The sequence below is a fragment of the Petromyzon marinus genome, chromosome 85 (genome assembly GCF_048934315.1).
Source record: "Petromyzon marinus isolate PM22_M1 ecotype Great Lakes invasive population chromosome 85, UKy_Petmar_22M1.pri1.0, whole genome shotgun sequence".
Taxonomy (NCBI): Eukaryota; Metazoa; Chordata; class Hyperoartia; order Petromyzontiformes; family Petromyzontidae; genus Petromyzon; species Petromyzon marinus.
In genome coordinates, this window is record NC_133750.1 from 1,108,180 (window position 1) to 1,130,640 (window position 22,461).

A 22,461-nucleotide genomic window follows, 5' to 3' on the forward strand; every position below is an offset into this window, starting at 1 on the left:
GGGAGAGAGACACGGGGAGAGAGAGACACGGGGAGAGAGACACGGGGAGAGAGACACGGGGAGAGAGACACGGGGAGAGACACGGGGAGAGAGACACGGGGAGAGAGAGACACGGGGGGAGAGACACGGGGAGAGAGACACGGGGAGAGAGACACGGGGAGAGACACGGGGAGAGAGACACGGGGAGAGAGACACGGGGAGAGAGAGACACGGGGAGAGAGACACGGGGAGAGAGACACGGGGAGAGAGACACGGGGAGAGAGACACGGGGAGAGACACGGGGAGAGAGACACGGGGAGAGAGAGACACGGGGGGAGAGACACGGGGAGAGAGAGACACGGGGAGAGAGACACGGGGAGAGAGAGACACGGGGAGAGAGACACGGGGAGAGAGAGACACGGGGAGAGAGAGACACGGGGAGAGAGACACGGGGAGAGAGAGACACGGGGAGAGAGACACGGGGAGAGAGAGACACGGGGAGAGAGAGACACGGGGAAAGAGACACGGGGAGAGAGACACGGGGAGAGAGAGAGACACGGGGAGAGAGACACGGGGAGAGAGACACGGGGAGAGAGAGACACGGGGAGAGAGAGAGACACGGGGAGAGAGACACGGGGAGAGAGAGACACGGGGAGAGAGACACGGGGAGAGAGACACGGGGAGAGAGAGACACGGGGAGAGAGACACGGGGAGAGAGAGACACGGGGAGAGAGAGACACGGGGAGAGAGACACGGGGAGAGAGAGACACGGGGAGAGAGAGACACGGTGAGAGAGAGACACGGGGAGAGAGACACGGGGAGAGAGACACGGGGAGAGAGAGACACGGGGAGAGAGAGACACGGGGAGAGAGAGACACGGGGAGAGAGAGACACGGGGAGAGAGAGACACGGGGAGAGAGAGACACGGGGAGAGAGACACGGGGAGAGAGACACGGGGAGAGAGACACGGGGAGAGAGAGACACGGAGAGAGACACGGAGAGAGACACGGTGAGAGAGACACGGGGAGAGAGACACGGGGAGAGAGACACGGGGAGAGAGACACGGGGAGAGAGACACGGGGAGAGAGAGACACGGGGAGAGAGAGACACGGAGAGAGAGACACGGGGAGAGAGACACGGGGAGAGAGAGACACGGGGAGAGAGACACGGGGAGAGAGACACGGGGAGAGAGAGACACGGGGAGAGAGACACGGGGAGAGAGAGACACGGGGAGAGAGACACGGGGAGAGAGAGACACGGGGAGAGAGAGACACGGTGAGAGAGAGACACGGGGAGAGAGACACGGGGAGAGAGAGACACGGGGAGAGAGAGACACGGGGAGAGAGAGACACGGGGAGAGAGAGACACGGGGAGAGAGAGACACGGGGAGAGAGAGACACGGGGAGAGAGAGACACGGGGAGAGAGACACGGGGAGAGAGACACGGGGAGAGAGAGACACGGGGAGAGAGAGACACGGGGAGAGAGAGACACGGGGAGAGAGAGACACGGGGAGAGAGACACGGGGAGAGAGAGACACGGAGAGAGACACGGAGAGAGACACGGGGAGAGAGAGACACGGGGAGAGAGAGACACGGGGAGAGAGAGACACGGGGAGAGAGAGACACGGGGAGAGAGACACGGGGAGAGAGACACGGGGAGAGAGAGACACGGGGAGAGAGAGACACGGAGAGAGAGACACGGGGAGAGAGAGAGACACGGGGAGAGAGAGAGACACGGGGAGAGAGAGAGACACGGGGAGAGAGAGAGACACGGGGAGAGAGACACGGGGTGAGAGAGAGACACGGGGAGAGAGACACGGGGAGAGAGACACGGGGAGAGAGACACGGGGAGAGAGACACGGGGAGAGAGACACGGGGAGAGAGACACGGGGAGAGAGAGACACGGGGAGAGAGGCACGGGGAGAGAGACACGGTGAGAGAGACACGGGGTGAGAGAGAGACACGGGGAGAGAGACACGGGGAGAGAGACACGGGGAGAGAGACACGGGGAGAGAGACACGGGGAGAGAGACACGGGGAGAGAGACACGGGGAGAGAGAGACACGGGGAGAGAGACACGGGGAGAGAGACACGGGGAGAGAGACACGGGGAGAGAGAGAGACACGGGGAGAGAGAGACACGGGGAGAGAGAGACACGGGGAGAGAGACACGGGGAGAGAGAGACACGGGGAGAGAGAGAGACACGGGGAGAGAGACACGGGGAGAGAGACACGGGGAGAGAGACAAGGGGAGAGAGAGACACGGGGAGAGAGAGAGACACGGGGAGAGAGACACGGGGAGAGAGACACGGGGAGAGAGACACGGGGAGAGAGAGACACGGGGAGAGAGACACGGGGAGAGAGACACGGGGAGAGACACGGTGAGTGAGACACGCTGAGACACGCTGAGACACGGGGAGACACGCTGAGACACGTGTTTCTCTGTGTCTCCGTGTCTCTCTGTGTCTCTGTCTCTCTCTGTGTCTCTCTGTCTCTCTGTGTCTCTGTGTCTCTCTGTGTCTCTGTGTCTCTCTGTCTCTCTGTGTCTCTGTGTCTCTCTGTGTCTCTCTCTGTGTCTCTGTGTCTCTCTGTGTCTCTCTGTGTCTCTCTGTCTCTCTGTCTGTGTCTCTGTGTCTCTCTGTCTCTCTGTGTCTCTCTGTCTCTGTGTCTCTCTGTGTCTCTCTGTCTCTCTCTGTGTCTCTCTGTGTCTCCCTGTGTCTCTCTGTGTCTCTGTGTCTCTGTCTCTCTGTGTCTCTGTGTCTCACCGTGTCTCCACGTGTCTCACCGTGTCTCACCGTGTCTCCACGTGTCTCTCTGTCTCTCTCTGTGTCTCTGTGTCTCACCGTGTCTCTGTGTCTCCACGTGTCTCTCTGTCTCTCTCTGTGTCTCTGTGTCTCACCGTGTCTCTGTGTCTCCACGTGTCTCTCTGTCTCTCTCTGTGTCTCTGTGTCTCTCTGTCTCTCTGTGTCTCTCTGTGTCTCTCTGTCTCTCTCTGTCGCTCTCTGTGTCTCTCTGTGTCTCTCTGTGTCTCTGTCTCTCTGTGTCTCACCGTGTCTCACTGTGTCTAACCGTGTCTCCACGTGTCTCTCTGTCTCTCTCTGTGTCTCTGTGTCTCACCGTGTCTCTGTGTCTCCACGTGTCTCTCTGTCTCTCTCTGTGTCTCTGTGTCTCACCGTGTCTCTGTGTCTCCACGTGTCTCTCTGTCTCTCTCTGTGTCTCACCGTGTCTCTGTCTCTCTCTGTGTCTCTGTGTCTCCACGTGTCTCCACGTGTCTCCCTGTGTCTCCACGTGTCTCTCTGTGTCTCTGTGTCTCTCTCTGTGTCTCTGTGTCTCCACGTGTCTCCACGTGTCTCCACGTGTCTCTCTGTGTCTCTCTGTCTCTGTTTCTCTCCCCGTGTCTCTCTGTGTCTCTGTGCCTCACCGTGTCTCCACGTGTCTCTCTGTCTCTCTCTGTGTCTCTGTGTCTCCACGTGTCTCCACGTGTCTCTCTGTGTCTCTCTGTCTCTGTGTCTCTCCCCGTGTCTCTCTGTGTCTCTGTGTCTCACCGTGTCTCCACGTGTCTCTCTGTCTCTCTCTGTGTCTCTGTGTCTCCACGTGTCTCCACGTGTCTCTCTGTGTCTCTCCCCGTGTCTCTCTGTGTCTCTGTGTCTCTGTGTCTCCACGTGTCTCCACATGTCTCCCTGTGTCTCCACGTGTCTCTCTGTGTCTATGTGTCTCTCTCTGTGTCTCCACGTGTCTCCACGTGTCTCCACGTGTCTCTCTGTGTCTCTCTGTCTCTGTTTCTCTCCCCGTGTCTCTCTGTGTCTCTGTGCCTCACCGTGTCTCCACGTGTCTCTCTGTCTCTCTCTGTGTCTCTGTGTCTCCACGTGTCTCCACGTGTCTCTCTGTGTCTCTCTGTCTCTGTGTCTCTCCCCGTGTCTCTCTGTGTCTCACCGTGTCTCCACGTGTCTCTCTGTCTCTCTCTCTCTGTGTCTCTGTGTCTCCACGTGTCTCCACGTGTCTCTCTGTGTCTCTCCCCGTGTCTCTCTGTGTCTCTGTGTCTCACCGTGTCTCCACGTGTCTTTCTGTCTCTCTCTGTGTCTCTGTGTCTCCACGTGTCTCCCCGTGTCTCTCACTGTGTCTCTCTCACCGTGTCTCTCTCTGTCTCTCACCGTGTCTCTCACCGTGTCTCTCTCCGTGTCTCTCACCGTGTCTCTGTCCGTGTCTCTCTCTGTCTCTCCCCGTGTCTCACCGTGTCTCTCCCCGTGTCTCTCCCCGTGTCTCTCCCCGTGTCTTCCCCCGTGTCTCTCCCCCGTGTCTCTCCCTGTGTCTCACCGTGTCTCTCCATGTCTCCCTGTGTCTCACCGTGTCTCCCCGTGTCTTCCCCCGTGTCTCTCCCCCGTGTCTCACCGTGTCTCCCCATGTCTCTCCCCCGTGTCTCTCCCTGTGTCTCTCCCCCGTGTCTCTCTCTGTCTCTCCCCCGTGTCTCCCCGTGTCTCACCGTCTCTCCCCGTGTCTCTCCCCGTGTCTTCCCCCGTGTCTCTCCCACGTGTCTCCCTGTGTCTCGCCATGTCTCTCCCCCGTGTCTCCACGTGTCTCACCATGTCTCCACGTGTCTCCCCGTGTCTGACCGTGTCTCTCCCCGTGTCTCCCCGTGTCTCACCGTGTCTCCGTGTCTGAGTGAATGAGTGAAACTGAAACTGGGTGAGTGGTGAGTGGCTGGGTGAGTGAGTGGGTGGGTGAGTAATGGAATACTTCCACCCCCTCCACCCCCTCCACCTCTACCCCCACCACCACCACTCCAACCTCCACCCCCACCACAACCACCACCACCTCCTTCACCACCATCACCCCAACCTCCACCACCACCACCACCTCCACCCCACCACCACCTCCATCTCCTCCATCTCCACCTCCACCACCCCAACCACCACCCCAACCACCACCCCCACCACTACCACCACCATCTCCACCCCCTCCACAACCACCTCCACCACCTCCACCACCACCACCCCAACCACCACCACCATCACCACCACCACCACCCCCACCTCCTCCACCACCACCACCCCAACCATCACCACCACCACCACCTCCACCACCTCCATCTCCTCCACCACCACCACCCCAACCATCACCACCACCACCACCTCCACCACCTCCATCTCCTCCACCACCACCACCCCAACCTCCACCACCACCACCACCTCCACCACCTCCATCTCCTCCATCTCCCCCACCACCTCCATCTCCTCTTCCATCACCACCACCTCCATTTCCTCCATCTCTCCCACCACCTCCATCTCCACCACCCCAACCACCACCTCCACCACCCCCTCCACCACCACCACCTCCACCACCACCATCACAACGACCACCTGCACCTCCATTTCCTCCATCTCTCCCACCACCTCCATCTCCTCCATCTCCTCCTCCACCACCACCACCTCCACCACCACCACCACCACCTCCATCACCCCAACCACCACCTCCACCACCACCACCACCACCACCTCCACCCCCGTCTGCCAGCCTGTACGCTGGGCCCGAAGTGGACATCTGGTCTAGCGGTGTGATCCTGTACGCGTTGCTGTGTGGAACACTGCCCTTCGATGATGACCACGTGCCCACGCTCTTCCGCAAGATCCGGGAAGGGGTCTTCCACGTGCCGGACTACTTGCCCAGAGGCCTAGCGGCTCTGCTGCTGCACATGCTACAGGTCGACCCGCTCAGACGGGCCAACATCAAGGACATCCGGTGAGTAGTAGTACTAGTTAGTACTAGTAGTACTAGTACTACTAGCTAGTAGTACTAGTAGTACTAGTACTACTAGGACTACTTGCCCCGAGGCCTAGCGGCTCTGCTGCTGCACATGCTACAGGTCGACCCGCTCAGACGGGCCAACATCAAGGACATCCGGTGAGTAGTAGTACTAGTTAGTACTAGTAGTACTAGTACTACTAGCTAGTAGTACTGGTACTACTAGTACTAGCTAGTAGTACTAGTAGTAGTACTGGTACTACTAGGACTACTTGCCCAGAGGCCTAGCGGCTCTGCTGCTGCACATGCTACAGGTCGACCCGCTCAGACGGGCCAACATCAAGGACATCCGGTGAGTAGTAGTACTAGTAGCTAGTAGTAGTAGTACTAGTACTAGTAGTACTAGTAGTAGTACTAGCTAGTAGTACTAGCTAGTAGTAGTACTAGCTAGTAGTACTAGTAGTACTGGTACTACTAGGACTACTTGCCCCGAGGCCTAGCGGCTCTGCTGCTGCACTTGCTACAGGTCGACCCGCTCAGACGGGCCAACATCAAGGACATCCGGTGAGTAGTAGTAGTGGTAGCTAGTAGTAGTACCAGTACTACTAGCTAGTAGTACTAGTAGTAGTACTGGTAGTACTAGGACTACTTGCCCAGAGGCCTAGCGGCTCTGCTGCTGCACATGCTACAGGTCGACCCGCTCAGACGGGCCAACATCAAGGACATCCGGTGAGTAGTAGTAGTAGTAGCTAGTAGTACCAGTAGTACTGGTACTACTAGCTAGTACTACTAGCTAGTAGTACCAGTAGTAGTACTAGTAGTAGCTAGTACTAGCTAGTAGTAGTACTAGTAGTAGTACTAGCTAGTAGTAGTACTAGTAGTAGTACTACTAGTACTACAAGCTAGTACTACTACTAGCTAGTACCACTACTAGCTAGTACTACTACTAACTAGTACTACTGCTAGCTAGTACCACTACTAGCTAGTACTACTACTAACTAGTACTACTACTAGCTAGTACCACTACTAGCTAGTACTACTACTACTACTAGCTAGTACCACTACTAGCTAGTACTACTACTAGCTAGTACTACTGCTAACTACTGCTTGATTCCCTGCGTGAGTGAGTACTTGTACTAACTGGTGAGTACTTGTACTAACTGGTGAGTACTTGTACTAGCTGGTGAGTACTTGTACTAGCTGGTGAGTACTTGTACTGACTGGTGAGTGCTTGTACTAGCTGGTGAGTACTTGTGCTAACTGGTGAGTACTAGTACTGACTGGTACCTGGTCCTCTCTGCTACAGGGAGTACGAGTGGTTCAAGAAGGACCTCCCTGGGTACCTGTTCCCCGCTACAGCTAGTACCACTACTAGCTAGTAGTACTAGTACTTGTACTAACTAGTACCTGGTCCTCTCTACAGCGAGTACGAGTGGTTCAAGAAGGACCTCCCTGGGTACCTGTTCCCCGCTACAGCTTGTACCACTACTAGCTAGTAGTACTACTAGCTAGTACCACTACTAGCTAGTACTACAACTAACTAGTTAGTACTACTACTAACTGGTGAGTACTACGACTAACTAGTACCTGGTCCTCTACAGGGAGTACGAGTGGTTCAAGAAGGACCTCCCTGGGTACCTGTTCCCCGCTACAGCTAGTACCACTACTAGCTAGTACTACTACTAGCTAGTAGGACTAGTACTACTACTAACTGGTACTAACAGGTACCTGGTCCTCTACAGGGAGTACGAGTGGTTCAAGAAGGACCTCCCTGGGTACCTGTTCCCCGCTACAGCTTGTACTACTACTAGCTAGTAGTAGTACTAGTACTTGTACTAACTGGTGAGTACTAGTACTAACTAGTACCTGGTCCTCTCTGCTACAGCGAGTACGAGTGGTTCAAGAAGGACCTCCCTGGGTACCTGTTCCCTGCTACAGCTTGTACCACTACTAGCTAGTACCACTACTAGCTAGTAGTACCACTACTAACTAGTACCTGGTCCTCTACAGGGAGTACGAGTGGTTCAAGAAGGACCTCCCTGGGTACCTGTTCCCCGCTACAGCTAGTACCACTACTAGCTAGTACTACTACTAGCTAGTAGTAGTACTAGTACTAACTAGTACCTGGTCCTCTACAGGGAGTACGAGTGGTTCAAGAAGGACCTCCCTGGGTACCTGTTCCCCGCTACAGCTAGTACCACTACTAGCTAGTAGTACCAGTACTTGTACTAACTGGTGAGTACTTGTACTAACTAGTACCTGGTCCTCTCTCTACAGGGAGTACGAGTGGTTCAAGAAGGACCTCCCTGGGTACCTGTTCCCCGCTACAGCTTGTACCACTAGTAGCTAGTACTTGTACTAACTAGTACCTGGTCCTCTCTGCTACAGCGAGTACGAGTGGTTCAAGAAGGACCTCCCTGGGTACCTGTTCCCCGCTACAGCTAGTACCACTACTAGCTAGTAGGACTAGTACTTGTACTAACTGGTACTAGTACTAACTAGTACCTGGTCCTCTCTGCTACAGCGAGTACGAGTGGTTCAAGAAGGACCTCCCTGGGTACCTGGTCCCCACTACAGCTAGTACCACTACTAGCTAGTACTTGTACTAACTGGTGAGTACTAGTACTAACTAGTACCTGGTCCTCTCTGCTACAGGGAGTACGAGTGGTTCAAGAAGGACCTCCCTGGGTACCTGTTCCCCACTACAGCTTGTACCACTACTAGCTAGTAGGACTAGTACTACTACTAACTGGTACTAGTACTAACTAGTAGCTGGTCCTCTCTGCTACAGGGAGTACGAGTGGTTCAAGAAGGACCTCCCTGGGTACCTGTTCCCCACTACAGCTTGTACCACTACTAGCTAGTACTTGTACTAACTGGTGAGTACTAGTACTAACTAGTACCTGGTCCTCTGCTACAGCGAGTATGAGTGGTTCAAGAAGGACCTCCCTGGGTACCTGTTCCCCGCTACAGCTAGTACCACTACTAGCTAGTAGTACCACTAGCTAGTACTACTACTAGCTAGTACTAGTACTAACTAGTACCTGGTCCTCTACAGGGAGTACGAGTGGTTCAAGAAGGACCTCCCTGGGTACCTGTTCCCCGCTACAGCTAGTACCACTACTAGCTAGTACTTGTACTAACTGGTGAGTACTTGTACTAACTGGTCCCTCTCTGCTACAGCGAGTACGAGTGGTTCAAGAAGGACCTCCCTGGGTACCTGTTCCCCGCTACAGCTAGTACCACTACTAGCTAGTACTACTACTAACTGGTACTAGTACTAACTAGTACCTGGTCCTCTCTGCTACAGGGAGTACGAGTGGTTCAAGAAGGACCTCCCTGGGTACCTGTTCCCCGCTACAGCTAGTACCACTACTAGCTAGTACTTGTACTAACTAGTACCTGGTCTTCTCTGCTACAGGGAGTACGAGTGGTTCAAGAAGGACCTCCCTGGGTACCTGTTCCCCGCTACAGCTAGTACCACTACTAGCTAGTACCACTACTAGCTAGTAGTAGTACTAGTACTAACTAGTACCTGGTCCTCTCTGCTACAGGGAGTACGAGTGGTTCAAGAAGGACCTCCCTGGGTACCTGTTCCCCACTACAGCTAGTACCACTACTAGCTAGTAGTACCAGTACTTGTACTAACTGGTGAGTACTTGTACTAACTAGTACCTGGTCCTCTCTGCTACAGGGAGTACGAGTGGTTCAAGAAGGACCTCCCTGGGTACCTGTTCCCCGCTACAGCTAGTACCACTACTAGCTAGTACCACTACTAACTAGTACCTGGTCCTCTACAGGGAGTACGAGTGGTTCAAGAAGGACCTCCCTGGGTACCTGTTCCCCACTACAGCTTGTACCACTACTAGCTAGTAGGACTAGTACCAGTACTACTACTAACTGGTCCCTCTCTGCTACAGGGAGTACGAGTGGTTCAAGAAGGACCTCCCTGGGTACCTGTTCCCTGCTACAGCTTGTACCACTACTAGCTAGTACCACTACTAACTAGTACCTGGTCCTCTACAGGGAGTACGAGTGGTTCAAGAAGGACCTCCCTGGGTACCTGTTCCCTGCTACAGCTTGTACCACTACTAGCTAGTACCACTACTAACTAGTACCTGGTCCTCTACAGGGAGTACGAGTGGTTCAAGAAGGACCTCCCTGGGTACCTGTTCCCCACTACAGCTTGTACCACTACTAGCTAGTAGGACTAGTACCAGTACTACTACTAACTGGTCCCTCTCTGCTACAGGGAGTACGAGTGGTTCAAGAAGGACCTCCCTGGGTACCTGTTCCCCGACGATGGTTCCCACGATGCCAAGGTCGTGGACGATGATGCCGTGCGCGAGGTGACGGAGAAGTTTGAGTGCTCGGAGGACGAGGTGATGGCCAGCCTCTACGGTGGTGACCCACAGGTACCGGTGGTGGGTGGTGGTGGTGGGTGGTGGTGGGTGGTGGTGGGTGGTGGTGGGTGGTGGTGGGTGGTGGTGGGTGGTAGTGGTGGGGGGTAGTGGGGGGGGGATAGTGGGGGGGAGAGGGTGGTGGTGGGGGGGGGTTGACTAAACGCGAGACAAGGGTCTCTCGCAGAGAGAGATGAGAATTTCTGCGGATGACAATTTATACCCTGCACCTCTTCCATCTCCTCCTCCACCTCCTCCACCTCCATCTCCACCACCTCCTCCACCACCTCCACCTCCTCCATCTCCTCCTCCACCTCCTCCACCACCACCTCCATCTCCACCACCACCTCCTCCACCACCTCCACCTCCTCCACCTCCTCCATCTCCACCTCCACCACCTCCTCCACCACCTCCACCTCCTCCACCATCACCACCACCACCACCATCACCACCACCACCATCACCACCACCACCATCACCACCACCACCACCATCATCACCACCACCATCACCACCACCATCACCACCACCATCACCACCATCACCACCATCACCACCACCACCACCATCACCACCACCACCACCATCACCACCACCACCACCATCACCACCACCACCATCACCACCACCTCCATCTCCTCCTCCACCTCCATCACCACCAACTCCATCTCCACCTCCTCCACCACCAACTCCATCTCCACCTCCTCCACCACCACCACCTCCATCTCCTCCACCTCCTCCACCATCTCCACCATCACCACCACCTCCATCTCCTCCTCCACCTCCATCACCACCAACTCCATCTCCACCTCCTCCATCACCACCACCACGTCCATCTCCACCACCTCCCCCACCCCCCCACCCTCCCCTCCCCCCACCCCCCTCCCCCCCACCCACCCACCCACCCACCACCCCCCCACCACATTCCCACAAGGATCAGCTGTCCGTGGCCTACCACCTCATCATCGACAATCGCCGCATCTTGAGCCAGGCGAAGGACTTCTACCTGGCATCGTCACCGCCCCTCTCCTCCTCCTCCTCCTCCTCCTTCCTCGTCGAGGGCCCCGACCACGCTCGTCCTCACCCTGAGCGCATCCTCCCCCCGCCGCCCCCATCGCCCCCACCACCGCCCCCGGCGTCCTCCACCTCCTCCGCCACCTCCACCTCCTCCTCCACCTCCTCCTCCACCTCCTTGCCACCGCCACAGCCGCCCTCATCGGCTGCGGCCGCGGCCGCTGTAGCTCCGTTCGGCAGCGGCGGGGAACCTTCCGTCGGTCGTCCATCATCCTCATCATCATCCTCATCCTCCTCCGCATCAGCATCCTCCTCCTCCTCAGCGGCTGCATCAGCGGCTGCATCAGCAGCTGCAGCAGTGCCCCAGCTGCACAAGAGGCCGCTGGACGCCCTCCACGCCACGCACAGGCCCAAGCCTCAGGCCCTAAAGAAGGCCAAGTGGCACCTCGGCATCCGAAGCCAGAGTAGGCCGCTGGACATCATGGCCGAGGTGTACAGGGCCATGTGCCAGCTGGGATACCAGTGGAAGGTGGGTGGGTGGGTGTGGTGGTGTGGGTGGGTGGACATGGTGTGTGGTGTAGTGTGGTGTGGTTTGGTGTGGTGGGTGGGTGTGGTGGACGTGGTGGGTGGACGTGGTAGGTGTGGTGGACGTGGTGGTGGGTGGGTGGGCGTGGTGGGTGGGTGCTGGTGGGTGGGTGGGCGTGGTGGGTGGGTGCTGGTGGGTGGGTGGGCGTGGTGGGTGGACGTGACGGTGGGTGGGTGGATGGGGTGGTGGTGTAGTGGTGGTGGTGTAGTGGTGGTGTAGTGGTGGTGGTGGTGTAGTGGTGGTGGTGTAGTGGTGGTGTAGTGGTGATGGTGTGGTGGTGCTGTGGTGGTGGTGTAGTGGTGGTGGTGTGTAAACATTGACACTGGGGAGACAAAGGCGGTCGGGCGTGGTGCTGGCCACCCACCCCCTCGTGTACCGTTCCGGCCTTCATAGGTGGTGCTCGCTAACAGCACTTGCCCCTACAGTCTGTTACGGGCTATATGGGGGATCTTTGTGTCTGTGTGTGTGTCTGTGTGTGTGTGTGTGTCTGTGTGTGTCTGTCTGTGTGTGTCTGTGTGTGTGTGTGTGTCTGTGTGTGTGTCTCTGGGTGTGTGTCTGGGTGTGTGTGTCTGTGTGTATGTGTATGTAAGTGTGTGTATGTGTATGTAAGTGTGTGTATGTGTATGTAAGTGTGTGTGTATGTAAGTTTGTAAGTGTGTGTGTAAGTGTGTGTGACTGTGTGTGTGACTGTGTGTGTGTGTCTGTGTGTGTCTTTGTGTGTGTCTCTGGGTGTGTGTCTGGGTGTGTGTGTCTGTGTGTGTGTGTTTGTCTGTCTGTGTATGTGTATGTAAGTGTGTGTATGTGTATGTAAGTGTGTGTGTATGTAAGTTTGTAAGTGTGTGTGTAAGTGTGTGTGACTGTGTGTATGTGACTGTGTGTGTGTGTAGTGAATGCGTTCCATCTGCGTGTGTCTGTGTGTGTGTGTGACTGTGTGTGTATGTGTGTGTGTCTGTGTGTGTGTAAGTGTGTGTGTGTCTGTGTGTGTGTGTCTGTGTGTGTGTATGTAAGTGTGTGTGTAAGTGTGTGTGACTGTGTGTGTGTCTGTGTGTAAGTGTGTGTGACTGTGTGTGTGTCTGTGTGTAAGTGTGTGTGACTGTGTGTGTGTCTGTGTGTGTCTGTGTGTGTCTGTGTGTGACTGTGTGTGTCTGTGTGTGTGTGTGTATTTAAGTGTGTGTGTATGTAAGTGTGTGTGTATGTATGTAAGTGTGACTGTGTCTGTGTGTGTGTCTGTGTGTATGTAAGTGTGCCGGACGGGCAACTCTGTCGTGGACAGCGCTGTGGGGGGAGATCCAATTTTGATTGGCTCCTCCCCTCATGGCATATGTGTCCACCACAGGGGCTAAACGGGGGCTCTGGACGGGTGCGAGGGGCTGGTAACCCCTCCACCTTCAATTAATTACCACAAAACCACGAATTAAAGTGAAATATGTAACAACTAAGCTTGTGCCGGAGGCCCCGGGGGGCCAGGCGTCTATGACGTCTCCTGGCCAAACCCCAATTGGCGGAGCCAGGAGATTGAATACCTACCCTCGGGGCTACTCCAGAAACAACGAAAAGCCACTACGGGTGGCCACGTGGAATGTTCGAACGCTCACTGCAGAGGAGAGGCTGCCACTCCTCTGTCGGGAGCTGGACCGGTACCGCCTGGATCTATGCGGCATTCAGGAGGTCCGGTGGACCGGCTCTGGCTCCTGCCACCATGAGGGGTGGACAGTCCTCTACTCGGGGCAGCAGACTGCCAAACAACAGGGTGTGGGTCTTCTTTTGAACAAAAGAATGAAGGGGGCGTGGGAGCGTGGCGGTGAGGTGTGGGAAGCTGTAAGCCCCAGGCTACTTTGGGCTCGCCTTCCCATCAACCGGAGGCGAGGAATGGTGGTCGTGGTTACTTATGCCCCCACCGAAGATGAACATCCGTGGAGGGATGCAGGCAAAGCCGATGAGTCAGATGCCTTCTATGACCTCCTGTCACAGGTGCTGGCTAAAGTGGCCCCTCGGGATAGAGTCATCATGTTGGGTGACTTCAATGCCCGAGTTGGTCATGATACTGGCACCTGGTCTGGAGTGATTGGAGGGCATGGGCCAGATCAGCTCAATAACAACGGTAGGAGGCTGCTAGATTTTTGTGCAGCCCATGGGCTTGTAATTACCAACACGCTGTTCCGGCATCGGCGCATCCACACAACATCATGGATGCATGCCGGGTCCAAGCAAGAACATCTGCTGGACTACATAGTGACAGACCAGCGAATGCGAGCCCATGTCCTTGACACCAGGACCTACCGTGGAGCTGATCTGCCCTCTGACCATCGACTAGTCATCTGTAAGATGCGCCTGCCATTCTTCCACTCCGGTGGTGGGTGTACACCCAGGACCCCATTCCAACCTAAAGTGGCCTGGTCTCAGTTATCTGATGAAAGTTGCAAGCGAGAATTTCATCATCGCTTGCGGCTGGGATTGGCATCGTCCCCGACTCCTCCTGATGTCGAGGGTAAATGGGCGAGGTTTAGGACTGTGACTCATGCAGCTGCAATGGCTGCTTTGGGTACGCGGTCCAGACCTCCCCAGACACCCTGGATGACAGAGGAGTTGTTCACGGTGGTTGAGAAAAAGCGACAGGCCCACTCGCATCGGCTACAGAATCCCACGTCAGAGAATGAGGAGGCTTACCGCAGCCTTCGCTCGGAGGTTCGGAGAGCCGTGAGGCGCTGCAAGGATGGGTGGTGGTCGCGGGTTGCTGAGGAGATGGAGTCTGCCTCAGTGGCCCGTGATCACAAATCGCTATTTAACTCCATCAAAAAAGTAACCTGCAGCGCCACACCTATTACCATCATTAGGGGAAAAAACGGTGATCCAATTTCCGACCCCCAGGAACAGGTTCGCAGATTTGCTGAGCATTTCTGTGAGGTCCTGGGGGAGGGAAAATCCCACAGCCAGGAAAACATCGTGGCACAAAGTGAGGATGACCCTGCTGAGGCTGCGGTGCCTCAAATATTGGATGAAGTCACCCCCTGTGAGTGGCTGGCTGAGGTGCCATCTGCTGAGGAAGTATTGAAGGCGATCCGGAGTCTGAGACCAGGAAAGGCAGCGGGCAGAGATGATCTCCCAAGCGAAATGCTGAGGGAGGGTGGCGTTTGTGCACAGACTGCCCTATATGACATCATAACAACAGTCTGGACCACTGGACGGGTTCCGCAGGATTGGAAGGATGCCCTGGTGGTCCCCCTTTTTAAGAAGGGGGACCGCACAGACTGTAACAACTACAGGGGCATCTCACTCCTCAGTGTGCCGGGAAAGGTCCTGGCAAGGATTATTCAGCATCGCCTTGCCAGGCACGCTGAGGAGAGGCTTGCGGAGCCCCAATGCGGTTTCAGGAAAGGGCGGTCCTGCACAGATGCCATATTTTCTGTCCGTCTGCTACAGCAGAGGTGTAGGGAATTCCAACAAGACCTACATCTCTGCTTTATTGACCTGGTCAAGGCCTATGATACCATCAGTAGGCCTGGGCTCTGGGTCGTTCTTCGTGCTTTTGGAGTACCTGACCCTCTGCTCACGATCATTAAGGACCTTCATGATGGTGAGCGGGCCCGGGTAAAACTACGTGGCCGGGAGTCAGAGCCATTCCCTGTACACCTTGGGGTGCGACAGGGATGTCCTCTGGCTCCCACATTATTTAACATCTATTTTGACCACGTAGTTCGTGAAGCCTTCAATAGCTGTACCGGGGGAATCTCCATATGGTACAGATATAATGGGAGGCTAATCGATGCCCGGGTGCGGTCAAGGGATGGCTCCCTATTGCTCAACCACGTTATGTATGCTGATGACTTGGTAATAGCTGCTCAGTCAGAGGAGGAGTTGGAGACGCTGCTGCTGAGACTGGAGCGTGCCACTAAGAGGTGGGGCCTTACCATCAGCCCCACAAAAACTAAGCACCTGCCTGGGTATTTTGTACCATCGGACACTCCACCCCCACAACTCCCAATCGGTGATGGGGCAGTTGTGGAGAGAGTGGAGAGTTTCCCATACCTGGGCAGTGTGCTTATGACTGGCTCCAGTTTAACAGCAGAGGTCTCACTCCGAATCAGTCGAGCGGCAATATCTTTTCATCGGTTGCGTAACGCTGTGTGGAAGCTACCTGGTCTGTCGCTCCGCACTAAGCTTCAGGTCTTCTCGGCCACGGTCATTCCCTCCCTTCTCTACGCTTGCGAAACGTGGACCCCCCTAATGGAACATCTTCGCCGGTTAGAAACATTTAGGCTGACCTGCCTACGATCCATCCTGGGTTTAACCAGACTGGATTGTGTGAGGAGCTCACAAATCCTTGAAAGATCTGGGCAGGGTCCCATCGGTGAGCTCCTCCGGCAGGCAAGGCTGCGATGGCTGGGTCATGTAGCCCGCATGCCCAGCCACCGCATGCCGAAACAGCTTTTGTTTGGCCGGATTGAGGGGGCTAAGCGGGCGCGGCACGGGCTAGAGAAGAGATGGAGTGATGTGGTACAGGAGGACGTGGAGCTGAGTGGACTTGCCGATGACTGGTACCAGCGGTGTCAAGATCGGCCTCTGTGGAGGAGGCTCGTGAAGGATGCTACTGGGCAGTTGGAGGCAGTCGCCCTCCAACAACAACGGAGGGCGGAGGAGCGACGCTCACAACAGCGAGCGGAGCGCCGGGTGGCTAAAGCACAGCAGGTTGGCACAGTAGGGGGCACAGGTGGTGCATCAGCCAGTCATCTCAGTCAGTCGACCCGTGGCACCTGGGTCTGCCCCGTGACCTCCTGCCAGCGGGCGTTCGACACTTCACGTGGCCTCAGGGTGCACATAGCCTGGCACAAGCGTCGTGGTGACGTCACCGCCACTTAGTGGCGAATGGCGGTTGTTGTTGTTGTTGTTGATGTAAGTGTGTAAGTGTGTGACTGTGTGTGTAGGTAGTGAACGCGTTCCATCTGCGTGTGTGTCTGTGTGTGTCTGTGTGTGACTGTGTGTGTGTATGTAAGTGTGTAAGTGTGTAAGTGTGTGACTGTGTGTGTATGTAAGTGTGTAAGTGTGTGTGACTGTGTGTGTAAGTGTGTAAGTGTGTGTGTGTGTAAGTGTGTAAGTGTAAGTGTGACTGTGTGTGTGTAGGTAGTGAATGCGTTCCATCTGCGTGTGTGTCTGTGTGTGACTGTGTGTGTGTATGTGTGTCTGTGTGTGTGTATGTAAGTGTGTCTGTGTCTGTGTGTGTGTGACTGTGTGTGTGTCTGTGTAAGTGTGTAAGTGTAAGTGTGTGTGTAAGTGTCTGTGTCTGTGTGTGTGTCTGTGTCTGTGTGTGTGTGACTGTGTGTGTGTCTGTGTAAGTGTGTATATGTAAGTGTGTGTGTGTGTGTGTAAGTGTGACTGTGTCTGTTTGTGTGTGTGTAGGTAGTGAACGCGTTCCATCTGCGTGTGACTGTGTGTGTGTCTGTGTGTGACTGTGTAAGTGTGTAAGTGTGACTGTGTCTGTGTGTGTAAGTGTGTGTGTAAGTGTGTGTGTAAGTGTGTAACTGTAAGTGTGTAAATGTAAGTGTGTAAGTGTGTGAGTGTGACTGTGTGTGTCTGTGTGTGTGTCTGTGTAAGTGTGTGTGACTGTGTGTCTGTGTGTGAGTGTGTAAGTGTAAGTGTGACTGTGTGTGTGTGTGTAAGTGTAAGTGTGTGAGTGTGTGTCTGTGTGTAGGTAGTGAACGCGTTCCATCTGCGTGTGTGTGTGTGTGTGTATGTAAGTGTGACTGTGTGACTGTGTGTGTCTGTGTGTGTAAGTGTGTAAGTGTGTGTATGTAAGTGTGTAAGTGTAAGTGTGTGTCTGTGTGTGTGTGTGACTGTGTGTGTGTCTGTGTGTAAGTGTGTAAGTGTAAGTGTGTAAGTGTGACTGTGTGTGTCTGTGTGTGTGTAAGTGTGTGTGTGTAAGTGTGTGTGTGTAAGTGTGTGAGTGTAAGTGTGTAAGTGTAAGTGTGACTGTGTGTGTAGGTAGTGAACGCATTCCATCTGCGTGTGTCTGTGTGTGACTGTGTGTGTGACTGTGTGTGTGTATGTAAGTGTGTGTGTCTGTGTGTGTGTGTGACTGTGTGTGTGACTGTGTATGTGTGTGTGTGTAAGTGTGTGTGTGTCTGTGTGTGTGTGTGTCTGTGTGTGTGTGTGTGTGTCTGTGTCTGTGTGTGTGTGTATGTGTGTGTGTCTGTGTGTGTGTAAGTGTGTGTGTGTCTGTGTGTGTGTGTGTGACTCTGTGTGTCTGTGTGTGTGTGTATTTAAGTGTGTGTGTATGTAAGTGTGTGTGTGTGTGTGACTGTGTGTATGTATGTAAGTGTGACTGTGTCTGTGTGTGTGTCTGTGTGTATGTAAGTGTGTAAGTGTGTGACTGTGTGTGTAGGTAGTGAACGCGTTCCATCTGCGTGTGAGTCTGTGTGTGTCTGTGTGTGACTGTGTGTGTGTATGTAAGTGTGTGTGTGTGACTGTGTGTGTAAGTGTGTAAGTGTGTGTGTCTGTGTGTGTGTAGGTAGTGAACGCGTTCCATCTGCGTGTGTGTCTGTGTGTGTCTGTGTGTGACTGTGTGTGTGTATGTAAGTGTGTAAGTGTGTGTGTCTGTGTGTGTGTAGGTAGTGAACGCGTTCCATCTGCGTGTGTGTCTGTGTGTGACTGTGTGTGTGTATGTAAGTATGTAAGTGTGTAAGTGTGTGTGTGTGACTGTGTGTGTATGTAAGTGTGTAAGTGTGTGTGACTGTGTGTGTGTAAGTGTAAGTGTGTAAGTGTGTGTGTGTGTAAGTGTGTAAGTGTAAGTGTGTATGTAAGTGTGTGTGTGTGTGTCTGTGTCTGTGTGTGTGTGACTGTGTGTGTGTCTGTGTAAGTGTGTATATGTAAGTGTGTGTGTGTGTAAGTGTGACTGTGTGTCTGTTTGTGTGTGTGTAGGTAGTGAACGCGTTCCATCTGCGTGTGTGTCTGTGTGTGTCTGTGTGTGACTGTGTGTGTGTATGTAAGTGTGTAAGTGTGTGTGTCTGTGTGTGTGTAGGTAGTGAACGCGTTCCATCTGCGTGTGTGTCTGTGTGTGACTGTGTGTGTGTATGTAAGTATGTAAGTGTGTAAGTGTGTGTGTGTGACTGTGTGTGTATGTAAGTGTGTAAGTGTGTGTGACTGTGTGTGTGTAAGTGTAAGTGTGTGTGTAAGTGTGTAAGTGTAAGTGTGTATGTAAGTGTGTGTGTCTGTGTCTGTGTGTGTGTGACTGTGTGTGTGTCTGTGTAAGTGTGTATATGTAAGTGTGTGTGTGTGTAAGTGTGACTGTGTGTCTGTTTGTGTGTGTGTAGGTAGTGAACGCGTTCCATCTGCGTGTGTGTCTGTGTGTGTCTGTGTGTGACTGTGTGTGTGTATGTAAGTGTGTAAGTGTGTGTGTCTGTGTGTGTGTAGGTAGTGAACGCGTTCCATCTGCGTGTGTGTCTGTGTGTGACTGTGTGTGTATGTAAGTGTGTAAGTGTGTGTGACTGTGTGTGTGTAAGTGTGTAAGTGTGTGTGTGTGTAAGTGTAAGTGTGTAAGTGTGACTGTGACTGTGTGTGTGTAGGTAGTGAACGCGTTCCATCTGCGTGTGTGTCTGTGTGTGACTGTGTGTGTGTATGTGTGTCTGTGTGTGTGTATGTAAGTGTGTGTGTCTGTGTGTGTGTGAGACTGTGTGTGTGTCTGTGTAAGTGTGTAAGTGTAAGTGTGTATGTAAGTGTCTGTGTCTGTGTGTGTGTCTGTGTCTGTGTGTGTGTGACTGTGTGTGTGTCTGTGTAAGTGTGTATATGTAAGTGTGTGTGTGTGTAAGTGTGACTGTGTGTCTGTTTGTGTGTGTGTAGGTAGTGAACGCGTTCCATCTGCGTGTGACTGTGTGTGTGTCTGTGTGACTGTGTGTGACTGTGTAAGTGTGACTGTGTGTCTGTGTGACTGTGTGTGTGTAAGTGTAAGTGTGTGTATGTATGTGTGTGTAAGTGTGTAAGTGTGACTGTGTGTGTGTGTAAGTGTGTAAGTGTAAGTGTGTGTAAGTGTAAGTGTGTGTCTGTGTCTGTGTGTGTGTGTAAGTGTGTAAGTGTGACTGTGTGTGACTGTGTGACTGTGTGTGACTGTGTGTGTAGGTAGTGAACGCGTTCCATCTGCGTGTGACTGTGTGTGTGTCTGTGTGACTGTGTGTGACTGTGTAAGTGTGACTGTGTGTCTGTGTGACTGTGTGTGTGTAAGTGTAAGTGTGTGTATGTATGTGTGTGTAAGTGTGTAAGTGTGACTGTGTGTGTGTGTAAGTGTGTAAGTGTAAGTGTGTGTAAGTGTAAGTGTGTGTCTGTGTCTGTGTGTGTGTGTAAGTGTGTAAGTGTGACTGTGTGTGACTGTGTGACTGTGTGTGACTGTGTGTGTAGGTAGTGAACGCGTTCCATCTGCGTGTGACTGTGTGTGTGTCTGTGTGACTGTGTGTGACTGTGTAAGTGTGACTGTGTGTCTGTGTGACTGTGTGTGAGTGTGTAAGTGTGTAAGTGTGTGTGACTGTGTAAGTGTGACTGTGTGTGTGTGACTGTGTGACTGTGTCTGTGTGTGTGTAGGTAGTGAACGCGTTCCATCTGCGTGTGACTGTGTGTGTGTAAGTGTGTAAGTGTGACTGTGTGTGACTGTGTCTGTGTGTAGGTAGTGAACGCGTTCCATCTGCGTGTGACTGTGTGTGTGTAAGTGTGTAAGTGTGACTGTGTGTGACTGTGTGTGTCTGTGTGTAGGTAGTGAACGCGTTCCATCTGCGTGTGACTGTGTGTCTGTGTAAGTGTGACTGTGTGTGACTGTGTGTGTCTGTGTGTAGGTAGTGAACGCGTTCCATCTGCGTGTGACTGTGTGTGTGTCTGTGTGACTGTGTGTGACTGTGTGTGACTGTGTCTGTGTGTGTATGTAAGTGTGTAAGTGTGACTGTGTGTGTCTGTGTGTGTGTAGGTAGTGAACGCGTTCCATCTGCGTGTGCGTCACCACCACTCTGTGACGGGTAACTGGGTCAAGATGAGTCTGCAGCTCTACAAGGTGGATGCCAGCTATCTGCTGGACTTCAAGAGCATAGAAGGTTCATCAACATCATCAACAACATGTTCATCAACATCAACATCATCATCATCTTCATCAACATCAACAACAACATCTTCATCATCATCATCATGTTCATCAACATCATCAACATCAACATCAACAACAACATCAACATGTTCATCAACATCATCATCATCAACATCATCTTCATCATCAACATCACCATCATCAACATCATCAACATCATGTTCATCATCTTCATCAACATCATCATCCACATCATCATCAACATCATCAACATCAATATCACCATCTTCATCATCAACATCATCATCATCAACATCATCATCACCATCATCAACATCATCATCATCAATATCATCATCATCTTCATCAACATCATCATCTTCATCATCATCAACAACATCATCAACAACAACATCAACATCATCTTCATCAACATTAACAACATCATCATCATCAACATCAACAACATCAACAACATCATCAACATCATCTTCATCATCATCTTCATCATCATCACCATCAACATCTTTATCATCTTCATCATCATCAACATCATCATCTTCATCATCATCATCTTCATCAACATCATCATCATCATCTTCATCATCATCTTCATCATCAACATCACCATCAACATCTTTATCATCGTCATCATCATCAACATCATCATCTTCATCATCATCTTCATCATCATCTTCATCAACATCACCATCAACATCTTTATCATCATCAACATCATCTTCATCATCATCATCTTCATCAACATCATCAACATCATCTTTATCATCTTCATCATCTTCATCATCATCAACATCATCACCATCATCATCAACATCTTCATCAACATCAACATCATCAACATCACCATCATCATCTTCATCAACATCATCATCAACATCAACATCATCAACATCATCTCTCTGTCATCATCAATATCATCATCTTCATCAACATCTTCATCAACATCACCATCATCAACATCATCTTCATCATCATCAACATCACCATCACCAACATCATCTTCATCAACATCATCATCAACATCATCTTCATCAACATCATCAACATCTTCATCAACATCATCATCCACATCATCATCATCACCATCATCTTCATCAACATCATCAACATCATCATCAACATCAATAGCATCATCAACATCATCATTACCATCATCATCATCATCTTCATCATCAACATCACCATCATCTTCATCATCTTCATCATCATCATCTTCATCATCTTCATCAACATCAATATCATCAACATCTTCATCAACATCATCATCAACATCATCATCAACATCACCAACATCTTCATCATCATCAACATCATCATCAACATTATCATATCTCTATCATCGTCATCAACATCACCATCAACATCACCATCATCTTCATCATCAACATCATCATCATCATCATCACCATCATCATCTTCATCATCAACATCATCATCAGCTTCATCATCAACATCTTCATCAACATCATCATCAGCTTCATCATCAACATCTTCATCAACATCATCATCAGCTTCATCATCAACATCTTCATCAACATCATCATCAACATCACCCTCATCTTCATCATCATCTTCATCATCAACATCATCATCAATATCACCATCATCTTCATCATCTTCATCATCAACATCATCATCATCAACATCATCATCAGCTTCATCATCAACATCT

General features: G+C 52.4%; 1 protein-coding gene across 1 annotated transcript in view; it reads left to right on the forward strand.

Moving 5' to 3' along the window:
- Positions 1 to 22,461, forward strand: part of PRKAA2 (protein kinase AMP-activated catalytic subunit alpha 2) — a 37,541-nt gene that overhangs the window by 11,421 nt on the left and 3,659 nt on the right. Inside the window, exons 6-9 of the mRNA XM_076057840.1 lie at positions 5,489 to 5,713; positions 9,969 to 10,131; positions 11,051 to 11,659; positions 20,655 to 20,778. Of these exons, the coding sequence (XP_075913955.1) occupies positions 5,489 to 5,713; positions 9,969 to 10,131; positions 11,051 to 11,659; positions 20,655 to 20,778 (1,121 nt within the window). The remainder of the gene's footprint in view (positions 1 to 5,488; positions 5,714 to 9,968; positions 10,132 to 11,050; positions 11,660 to 20,654; positions 20,779 to 22,461) is intronic.